This window comes from Magnolia sinica, chromosome 7, assembly GCF_029962835.1.
Source record: "Magnolia sinica isolate HGM2019 chromosome 7, MsV1, whole genome shotgun sequence".
Lineage (NCBI taxonomy): Eukaryota > Viridiplantae > Streptophyta > Magnoliopsida > Magnoliales > Magnoliaceae > Magnolia > Magnolia sinica.
Window position 1 is genome coordinate 83,762,524 of NC_080579.1, and position 12,308 is coordinate 83,774,831.

At 41.0% G+C, this 12,308-nt stretch overlaps 1 protein-coding gene across 1 annotated transcript in view; it reads right to left on the minus strand.

Annotated features, from left to right (window-relative positions):
• Positions 1-12,308, minus strand: part of LOC131251571 (uncharacterized) — a 121,661-nt gene that overhangs the window by 64,255 nt on the left and 45,098 nt on the right. Inside the window, exons 10-12 of the mRNA XM_058252342.1 lie at positions 11,259-11,336; positions 8,500-8,597; positions 8,362-8,407 (exon numbers count right to left, since the gene is read on the minus strand). Coding sequence (XP_058108325.1) covers positions 8,362-8,407; positions 8,500-8,597; positions 11,259-11,336 — 222 coding nt within the window. The remainder of the gene's footprint in view (positions 1-8,361; positions 8,408-8,499; positions 8,598-11,258; positions 11,337-12,308) is intronic.

Sequence of the window (12,308 nt, forward strand, 5' to 3'; positions counted from 1 at the left end):
CTTCAAAAGCTTTCGAAAAATCTGGAAGTCGCGTGACTGGAGCTTCGGTCATCCTGACCTTTATCTCCTTGAAGGCTTTCGAGGCTGCCTTCGTCCATTGAAACTCTCCTTTTTTTATGCAATCCGTGATGGGAGCCATAATGGAACTGAAACCTTGAATGAACTGCCTATAGAAGGTGATCAAGTCGTGAAAGCTGTGCACTAGGGCTGAAAGTTGGGTGGGTTAGGTCGGGTTGGTGCTCAACCCTAGCCCGACCCAAGGTTCTTATACCTCAACCCTAACCCTGGGTTGGGAATTCTCAACCCAAGCCCAACCCAAGCGGGCTTGGTCGGGTAGGTCGGGTAGATATATGCTAATATTTTCATTATTACATTAGTTTATTATATTTTCAATACACGTCTTATTTTTTGTACCTATAATTTTATTAATTATATATGTAGTTATTTATAAAAAAGAAGTTTATTTTTTTTCTTCTAAACAAACAAGCTAAAATATAGGACAACTACTCCTTTAAAAGTCATATTATGTATTAAGCAATCTAGTTGAGAGAGAGAAATCCAACGTATCTTGTTAGCTTGAGTCATCGGAAATGACGTGGACCAATGAAACTCGTTGGCATTGTAATTTTCTGTGCCTTCAACATAGAGAATCCGCACTCAATTATAATTAATTTATAAGGAACTTATATATTGATCGGGTTCGAGTTGGGTTGGGTAACTTGAGACCTCAACCCGAGCCCAACCCAAGTTTTATCGGGTCGGTGTTTATATGGCCCAAGCCCGAGACCAAACCCGATACATCCTGCCCAAGCCCAACCCAATGTCGGGTCGGTCAGGTTGAACTCGCCCAACTTTCAGCCCTACTGCGCACCTCATGAATATTGCGGAGTTCAGGCCAATTGAAAATGGCTTTGACCTTCTCGGGATCCGCCGACATAGCCTCAGCTGATACAACAAAACCTAAGAAGATAACACTACCATACATAAACGCACACTTCTTTAGGTTAGCGTACAATTTTTCAGCTCTAAGAGTCCCACAAACTTGCCTCAAATGGTTGAGGTATTGTTCCTTGGTCATGCTATAAATCAAGATATCATCAAAGTAGACGACCAGGAACTTCCCCATAAAGAGCCTCAACACTTGGGTCATCACGCGCATGAAAGTACTTGGGCGCATGAAAGTACTTGGGTCATTAGTCAGCCCAAAAGGCATGACTAGCCACTCGTATAGCCCATCCTTCGTCTTAAAGGTCGTCTTCCGCTCATCACCAGGGTGTACACGGATTTGGTGATAACCACTTTTGAGGTCAATTTTTGAGAAGATAGTAGCATTGGCCATCATATCCAACATGTCATCAAGACGCGGTACGGGAAACCGATACTTGACTGTGATTTTGTTGATGGCCCTACGATCAACACACATCCTCCATGTGTCATCCTTCTTAGGTGTAAGCAGTGTTCGAAATATCGGTATCGCACAATGTATCGCACCCTTGGGATACAGATACGTATCGGTTATCACACGGGATATATCGTTTGTATCGCATAGTTTATCGCACTTTTTGGGAAACATAGGGAAACATTGGGAAAATGGTTGAATTTTTTAATGAAACTTTGGGGATTGTTAAAAAGGCCCTTAATACACACTTTCAAATCATAACATCTCAAAAAAAAGATGCACCTAATAAATTTCCTTTGTATAGGGTCCTAAGCTATGCGATGTTTAACTGAACTAACGTAACTATATTTAAATTGAATGCATGATATTTATAAATATATCATAGTCATGTATGAAAACACAACCAATTCATTAAAAAGGAAAAGAAGAACTGAATAAGTTAATTTTGAGAAATATACATATCAATGATGGGGACTAGTTGTGGTCTAGACCCACATAGAGTTGCGTGGAGGCTCATAATCATCATCTCCATCTCGACGGGGCTAGGCATAGTACTGCTGCTCCACAAATTGACAATATTGTGCCCAGGTCATAGTAGAGTGGTACCAATTAAGATACTCCCTGACATAATGCTGGTACTCATCCTCTCCGAACTGAATCAATACGGCCATCCGTGGGTACTGTGTAATCGTCACATTCTGTAACTGATATGGATCTGAGAATGGCACATATGAAGCTCCTTCGTATCCATATTGTTGGCCATTTCCATACTGCTGCTCGTATCCCTACCCATATGCAGAAGCGAACTCCTGACTATGGTTGAAAAATAATGTGCCGTAACTGCTGGAGTCGCTTGTCACTGGAGCTGTGGATCAGCTTAAGTTGTTATCTCTTACCTTAGAATAATATGAGAAAAGCGATGAACAGCGTGGATAAAGCACTTACATCACTTTGGGCCCCACAGAGCATGCCCAGACGGATTACCGTCCGGGCGGGGGTAGGACGCAATCCGCATCCCCCTGACACCGGCCTCATGGCTGGTGGTCGATGCTCTGTTGGCCCCACCATAATGTATTTGTTTCATTCATTCTGTTCATCCATTTCTACGGATCATTTTAGGGATTGATACAAAAAATCATAGGGATATAAATCGCAGGTGGACCACACCAAAGGAAAACAATAATGATTGGATATCCACCATTAAAATCCTCCTAAGGCCTACTGTACTGTTTATTTGACATCCAATCTGTTGGTTGGGTCCTAAAGACCCAGATGAAGGGAAAAAATAAATATCAAGTTGATCCAAAGCTTTTATGGCTCCCACAACGTTTTTAATGGTCAACGTTCATTCAACACTGTTTCCTGTAATGTGGTCCACTTGAGTTGTGGATATGGTTCAATTTTGGGCTCAACATCTAAAATGATCAGTAAAAACGGATGGACGGCGTGGATAAACCACATGAATCACGGTGGGCCCAACAGAGTTTACTCAGTAAGATAAGAGCGTGCTGAGTACGCAATCTCATATGAACGCCCGTCACTGACGGGGCACAAGACGTCACCAAGTTACGTGGCTCCCACCATGATGCATTTTTTCTATCTACACCGTCCATACATTTGAAAAGATCATTTTATAGCATGAGCCAAAAAATGGGTCAGATCCAGAGCTCAAGTGGACCCCACCATAGAAAATAGTGGAGAAAGGTTTCAACGGTGGAAATCAGAATAACCACTGTTTCCTATGGTATGATCTTAGATTTTTATAAAATTTGGGATCAACCCTTAAATTAGATGGGAAAACGGATGGACGGCATGGATGGACCACATACATTAAAGGTGGGCCCAAGTAAGTTTACTGAGTATGATAAGAGCGTACTGAGTAACGCACCACGACAAGCCATCTGCGGAAGCGTATTGCGCATTATGTACTGAGTAAACTGTGGGGCCCACTATCATTCACGCATTTTATCAAATCCGTCCATCCGTTTTATCATATAATTTTAGGGCTTTAAAAGAAAAATTAATCATATCCAAAGCTCAAGTGGACTACACCACCTGAAATAGTTTGAATTGAAGTCTACCCGTTGAAAAGTTCTTGGGGCCCACAGAAGTTTTAGATCAAGATGATATTTGTTTTTTCCATTCACCCATGTCTTTGTGATATTATGAACAGTTTAGATGACAAATAAACATCATTGGGGGCCTTATAAATATTTCAACGATGGAAATCAATACTTCCACTGTTTCCTTTGGTATGGTCTACTTGAGATTTTGATATACTTTATTTTTGGGCTCAACCCCTAAAATGATCTGGAAAAACGGATGGACGGCATGGATGAACTAACAACCTACACAATGGGCCCTACAGAGTTTACTCGGTACGATAAGAGCATACTGAGTAACTCAGTACGCAATCCGATTTCCCCATCCGCACCCCTCTTTCATTTTCCCTCTCCATTTGCACCCCCATCCATGTAGTCCGATCCAAGTCTTTCACGCACGCAAGGCTCTTCCCCTCAAATCTCGTTCCGGAAGGAACGGTTCGTCGATCCGGCCTGATTCCTCGCCGGAATCTCCGAGAAAGAGGGAAGTTAAAGAAAATGGCAAGAAAATCCTACTTACCTGTCGAATGGCCCACCTCCGATCACCGCTACAGCCAGGTACTCTCCAATTTCTTTCTTCTTTTTTTTTTTTCTAATTCAATTTTTTTTTCTCCACAACCCGGATCCGATTTTTATGGTGTTTGTGGGTGGTTAGCTACAGTGGGACTCGTGAGTCCCCTGCAATCCACCCGTGACTGTCCGTGCGTTTGTCTCCAACAATAATGGAGACAAAATCGCGCGATATCGACGATATATTGGCCGACATCTGAATTTGGGATTTTTTTGTATCTTCTGGGGGTTATCGGGGGTGTATCATCTCGCAGTGGTGCGATAACGATAATATTGGCCGATATATCGGCCGATAGTATCGATATTTCAAACACTGGGTGTAAGAGGGGCGGGCACGGCACACGGGCTCATGCTCTCTCGAATGAAACCCTTTTCTAGGAGCTCATCAATCTGTCTTTTCAACTCCGCATGCTCCTTTGGGTTCATTCTGTAATGAGGGAGGTTTGGTAGAGTCGCCCTGAGGACTAAATCAATGGCATGCTGTATATCCCTCATAGGGGGAAGCTCATTTGGTAGATCCTCAGGAAAGACATCACGGAACTCATCCACTACCAAAATGGCTTCAGTGGGTAACTCTACACTAGCCTCTGGTGCACTCTCCCTAGCCAAAAGGGCGTACACCACCGAGTCTGACTTAGTCTCTCGCTCAAAGTCTTTGGCATTTAAAATATGGAGAGGCTTAGATTTGAACTTCGACTCATTCAATTCCTTCGAGCCGCTTACACCACTCTTTGTGGTGGACTCCTTTCCAGTCGTGTTCTTAGGAGGAAGTGGATTTAGCTTAACTTTCTTGCCCTCAAACCAGAATGTACACACATTTGAACAACCAAATATGGTAACATCTCTGTCATAGAGCCACGGCCTACCCAAAATAATATGGCCAACATCCATGGGAACAACATCATGCCAAAGTGTCTTTATATGATCCAAACTGAATAGGAACAAGACAACAATGCGAGACTGGAATGGAAGTCTCATCAACCCAAGACACTCTATAGGTTTGAGGATGGACTTTGAGCTTCAAGCCCAAACGGCTCACAGTGCCAGTTGATGCCACATTGGCACAACTACCACTATCCACGATCATCTTGCAACTCTTATCACTACACTTTGCATAGGCATAAAAGATCGTGTTGTGGTGTCAATCATCGGTATTCTTTCTTGGGCAAAGGCGCAACGCACAACTGCTAGGGTCACAGACTCTTGCGCTCCCTCTTCCTCATCACTAGGGGTCTCTACTGGCTCATACTCTTCCTCCTTACCGTCACTTTCTGGGGCCACTACTTCTACTTGCCCATCAATAAGGAGCACCTTGGGGCCCTCTTTCGTGCCACACTGGTGGGCAAAGTGACCAAACCCCTGACATCTAAAATACCTGGTTACATCACTTCTGCACGAACTAGACCCGACAATTCCTTTACCCTTATCATCCTTGGGCCTAGACTGAGAACTACTGGAAGGCTTGTTTTGGTATCCAGTGCTAGGCTTAGCCCCAGAAGGGTTGGCCTTAGCGCCAGAATCGCGAAACTCAAACCGCCTTCCCACAGATGCTTTGAGGTATTGCTCAACCTCCAACACTACTTGATACAACTGTTCAAGAGTGTTTATGTCCTTGACGAGCAACTCTCTCCTAATGTCAAAATGGAGGCCCGTCTTAAATCGAGCAAGAGTGAGTACAGGATCCTCATCAACTTCACACCTGGTCAAGTACTCTTGGAACTTCTCAAAGTATTCCGCCACACTCATGGAACCTTGTCAAAGAGACTGCCATTCCTCAACCAACCTCAAGTGATAAGAAAAAGGGAGGCACTTCTCAAGAGTTTCTTTCATTTCTCCCCAATGGACTATTGGGGGCTCTCTCAACCTTTCCTTCTTTCGCTCAATAGTTGCCCAAAACCTCTTTGCTTAACTCACGAGCTTCATCTTGGCGAATCAGACCTGGCGAGCATCCGACATGTCATACCACTCAAAATAGTGGTCCATATCCGCCAACCAATCTAAAAAGGCTTTAGGGTCCAAGTGGCCATCAAACGTAGGGGCATCTATTCTAACTCCCTTGAGGAGTTGCACATCTGGGTCATAATGATCATGATGTCCCTTGCAGGGTGGGTGCACGGGTGGGCACCCATGACCGTTTCTTTGGCCACCTCCATTCCTAGGTCTATCCTCTTGACCACCTGCTTACGATTGGGCATCTTCTTCAATGATGGTCTCTAGTTGGGTAACACGCACATTAAGCTGATCTAAGCGTTGGTCAATACGTTGTTCCAAGCGTCTACCCAAAGACTCAAACTGTCGGGTTAGGTCGTGCACGGGTTCTTGCACTTGCTCCATGTTTAGTGTAGGGTGGAAACCAAAACCACGACCAGTACGCGTGGGCATACAACCACTCACTCAAAGATCCTCTAATGCAATTATATGCGTCTAAATGGGACTAAATGATCCTATAGAACTCTATATGAGGGAAACTACACAACACTACTAAAATTCCAGCAACATAACTGTCCAAATAGTTTGTTAACAGAAAATTCAGCCATGAAAATTGGAGAATTTCTGACAACAGAAAATTCAGCAGTCCATGCTGTGAATGATGGGTCCTAAACAGCCCTTTATGATGACATTTGATGCAAAATAAACGTGAGTAGACTAAACGCTAAACATGTAATGCAATCCCCTATAAAAACCTAAGCTTTGATACCAAATTTGATGCAAGACATGAAAAATAAATATGATATGCAAGATTTCAGGCTTTAGATCATACTAATTTAAAACAATCACAAAAATTTCCACATCCCACATAAGGTCAAGCATTCAACAAGGGGAATCGACGAAGGTCCAAGCCTACAAATGTTAGGGCTGGATCAATTAAAAATTATAAACCAAACAATGCCCAAAGGAGAGTAGATTCATCCACACATGCAAAGGATTATTCCCCCAATCCAAGGGATTCACCATGTTTCAATTCGAAAAAGCCTAGGGTTTGCAAAAGTGAAATAGAACTTGGAATTTAGGATTATCTAGGGTCAGGATTAGAGATTTAAGGCGAGAGAGGAGAGGATTAGAGGAGAGAGAGTACCTGAAAATAGTCCACACGTGTAGACAGCAATCTGGCCCTGACGCACATGCATGGGATCCTACTCGCACGTGCGTGGGGCCCACGAACCCAAAAAAGGACAGCTTAGGTCTGGTCGGTCAGGGGTGGGCCACCCATACACCAAATCTCAAGCCAATCAGACGTTCGGTCTGTGCACGGTGCTTCGCCGAAGTTTTAGCCCTCCTGGAGGGCCTGATTCTGCAAATCTGCTGTAGAGAAAGGATCGGCTGCAAAAGGGGGTGGATTTGATGATGGGATGGCAGTGAGAGATGATGAATATTGAGGGTAGGAGATGGGGGTGATTTGGGATGGGTGTGGCTTCGCACCACGGTAGTAACCCTTCGAAGAAGGGAGGGTTTTGCACCCAATTGGATTCCTCAACTCAGAGAATTAGAGAAGTAGGAAAACGCAGAATTTTATTCATAATCTTCAATGAGCAAAAACTTACACGGGGTTCCCTTTTTATAAGAAAACTCTATGCCCCAAAAGTCGCGCCATGTGCGCACACTATTACTTAGAGACGAAGTAACAAAAATAACAACTAATCAATGCAATCTAAACCGTTCATGATGTTCCTAATAACATTAATAGCCAAAATCCAAAGTCCTAGATTATCTAGAGTAGTAGGCCACGATCATGAGATCCAATGGTGGGATCCACATGATGATCCGGTCCACTCCAAGGAACCATAACATAACCCTCTAACTAGGAGGCCCTCCATGGATGTCGTCATCGATCCAGATCGATGGTGGGGCCCTCCTTGCGTACGTTCGTAGGGGGGGCGTACGGGTGCGCGTGATGTCCCCATCAAATTTCCATTGAAATGCAAAGTACATAAGCCATCATTATCATTTCCAGGTGTTTGTTTAAACAGGAATTATGGCTCGTAAATCGATAGTCAAATACAATTGTAAAGGAAGTAGGTAAAGTAAATTGTAATCATTACATTTTCACACTATAAAACTACCATTTTTACAGTGATTTCTGGGTGAAACAAACAATCTAACAAAATCATCATTGTAGTCAAATGTAAGTGATGTCACCACATAATTACAAGAGTAAATAATCATTACCCATTTACAGCCATTTACCATTGTAATTGTAAAACCAAACAGGCCTTAACTCTACTCAGGAATCTTGTAAAACTGCCAGATTTTAAAAGCATCGGTCTCGAAGGACAAGCAAAAACAACAAACCTGAATATGGTCTTCATGAAGTTTGGTTTTTCTGACATCAAGACACCTGAAAGGATAACAAATGAAGAAAAAACCATGGATTCAGAATTATTATTATTTTTCTACATCAACGGCACTTGAATCAGATGAGTGATATACCGTTCCAGAAGCTCCTGTGATTCCCTTAAATTCCCAACAGATTGGAGAGTCAAGGCCAGGCTTTCTGCTGCAATTACTGTGTCCAATGATTCCCATCCCTAGGAGACAGTATATATTAGTATGATACGTTTATAAAAGAAATACATGAATGAACACAGATATGTCAACCTCATTACAGTAAACAGGCATATCTAACCAACTCCAGCGAAGTGCATTCCAGTCCACTAGCTCATCAATAGGAATTTGAAATAAAGCCCATGATAACAGACTGAGAAACAGCGCATGAACTAGGATAGGAGAATAAATTCCCAATATGACCATGCATACAGAGGAAACATAGAAGTTATCAATTGTTCAAACTTCTCACTTGTTTAGTGTCATCAAGCTAAAATCTGACAAGTGATCATGCATTAGTGGTTCCTCGATTTCCCACCCACCCCCCCCCCCCCAAAAAAAAAAGGTCTGAAAATGCCAGGATCATTTATGTAACCATTAATTCCAACTGCATTAACAACTAGGATAAGAGAATAAATTCCCAATATGACCATGCATACAGAGGAAACATACAAGTTCTCAATAGTTCAAACTTCTTTCTTGGTTTTGTGTCACCAAGCTAAAACCTGACAAGTGATTATGAATTAGCAGTTCCTCGATTTTTTTTTTTTTAAAAAAACGTTCTGAGAATGCCAAGATCATTTATGCAGCCATTAAAATAATATCTCTTAATAGTGTCATCTCTTTTATAATTGAAAACCTATGTGCCATATGTTAGAGTCCCAAATAGCGGGGGTGCTTAGGAACAATAGATGTTAAATCAAGCTTGTTTTCTCCAGTGTTTTAAATAGCAAATAGTATGTAGCCTAGCATTCATCCCTTTGAAGCATGAGGCATAAGCTACATTTCATGTGGCATAAGCTACATGCTACTTTCAGATTTTTAATGAAGGTTGTGCCTGGTTGCATCAATTTCATGATATCTTGCACCACATTAGACTGATTAAGAGTGAAATTTAACAAAATTCATGATATTTGGTGCAACAAAACGCAACCTAAAGTAATAGGAAAAGACAATGATTAAGTAGAAAGGTAAAGAAAGAATAACAAGACTGATTTAATACCATTACCTATATTATTTTACTGAAAGCATTGAAAAGATTAACTTTTTTTTATATTGAAAATAGAAAAATGTAACAAATCATTGACAACATTAATTTATTTGAATGTTGTATTGAAAAATAACTTGTAATGTGAGCTATGTAGCATGTAGCATAGTATATGAAGCGTGTAGTGTATGCAAATTATCATGTAGCGTAGGCTACATGCAACTCAAGCTATTTTCATGAGCTACGTAGTAAGCTACACTACATAGCATAAGCTACATGCTACAAAGTGTAGCTATTTAAAACATTGGTTTTCTCCTCTCATATGAGTTTGGGCAATTCAAATGAAGAAGTAAAGGCTACTTTGATGAATTTGAAGAGCTTGAAAGACTCTTTTTTTCCTACCATACCATTGTGGAAGGCGAATCTAGGAATGTCATCTCTTGGGCCTTGTCGAGCACGATTCTCCTTGATTTTGGTCCAAATAAGAGATGTGTCAGCATTGGTACTTCCTGACAAGGTTAATGAGTTGGTTGATTCTCTAGCCAAGCAGGATATTGAGAGGCCTATCAAGCACTCTAGTTCCTTTTATCCATTAGCGTGATGGATTCTTGTATCCTTGTTTCTTTTCTACTAAAACTTTGTTGCCTATAAAATATACATATTTGTGCATAATAATTAATAACAACATATGCCAAAAACACTAAATTCACACCTAACAGGTCATAAAAACATGTGGTGAAATATCCGACCGCCATCTATTGAGAAGACCAGAAAGAAGTCAATCTAATACTAGATTACAATTAAATCTGAGGTAGACACTAGAAGAAATTATTTACTGCATGATGGTGGGATCGTGGGTTATCACCTGTAACACCGAAAGCATGCACCCCTAAGCTGCACACCCCATGGTCGTAGAGGGGAGACAAATGCCTTCTTGGTGACTATATGTTTTATATATGAATGCATTGAGTGCATGTGGTTGTTACCATTTTGAATATAATAATTGTCAAGCCTTGCACGGATAAGTGTGTTTTGACTCTAAAGCTTGGCTTTTTACTGTCAAGCCTTGCACGGATAACCCGAATTGGAGTGTGTTTTGACTCTAAAGCTTGGATTTTTATACAACCATGTTGGCTCCAATACAGTTAATAAATTCTCATGATACCAACATGGTCAAATATTTGTCTAGATAATCTTTCATCAAGGACCACCAGTAAATATCACATTTGTTTGATGTCACACTTCAAGGTGCTAGCAATTTCAGGTTATATGCTATATAGAATCTCTTGAGCACTGTGGTGTTGATAAAGATTATGGCTTCTACAGAGGAAGAACGGGAGCTGACACCGGGAGACAATTGGATGTATCCACAACGAGATGTTGGACCATACATCCTCCCTAAAGTATATGAAGAGGAATGCCATCCCAACTGTTATGAGTTGATAGAGGAATTTCTGGACAGATTGGTAGATAATACAGAGAGATTTCAAGATTTTTCATGGACTTCCCTGGGAAGTCTCGACGTTCAATCATTTATTGCCTCACAGGATCATCAAAACCAAATGAATAGTTTTTCTTAGCTCTGGAGCTCCAGATATATATTATAGATGAAATTCAGATAGAAAGGCAATGTTATCAATTAGTGGAAAGTGTAAACCTTTGACAGCTCCAGAGTATGCAGGATCTTTCTTTGCAGATTCTCAGCCTCTTGAAGTTGCTTGGAATTTAGTAAGATCTATAAAGAAAATCGAGCAAGATTATTAGTAACTGTCAGTACATCAAGTTATCAGCTGAAATTCAATAGTCAAATCATAATATATTAGTAAGCACATACACTTTGGGAAACCTGAAACACTAATTTCACGAACTCAAGTTTCCGTATAGAGAAAAGAAGAGGGCAAAACCAAAGAGTGAGAAAAGGTAACCACAGATACATTGGTCTCTTCAAAGTTCAATCTAGAGTTATTTTAAACACTAAACCTCAATAGATGAAAGATACATCTTTATGGAGCAATGAAATAGAATTCGAGATAAGTTGATGCAGGACGGATGGCCTAGCCGAGAATGATGCAATGAGATCATCAACGGATTAACTAGAACAATTTAAAGCACAAAATAATGCTAATCAATTACAAGCTTAATGAATTTAAGTATTTAACTATGCTCATATTCCAGACTAAATCACAACCTATCAATTAGATCTTATAAAACATGATTAGATAGGACCTATAGAATGTAGGACTTCCATCTAGCATAGGAACTGATCTAATTCTAAAGAGAATCTCTTGGTTTGTTAAAGGGTTTAAGAACTAGGGTTTTGGAATTTGGGCATTTTGGAAAAATTGGAGTTTTTGCGAAATTAGGGATTTTGGGGCAAATTAGGGTCAGGGTTTTAAGAAACTAGGTTTGGGATTTGGGATTTTAGGGATTAGGGTTTGAATATAGGGATCAAAGGATGAAAGGGAGGGGAAGGCTGACCGTACGGATAACTGTACAAGTCTGTCCATACAGTTGTACAGACAAGTGGGTACGGCTTGGTATGGCCATACGATTGTACGGTCAAGTGAGGTAGGTTGGTTGGGAGTTTGGGATGGGTTGGGAGAAAAAAGAGCAAGGATAGATGTGGAGATTGTTTGTTGATTGGGAAAGAAGAGAAGAAAACTAGAAAGGAGAAAGAGAAAAGAAAAGAAATACCTTTTGATGGAAA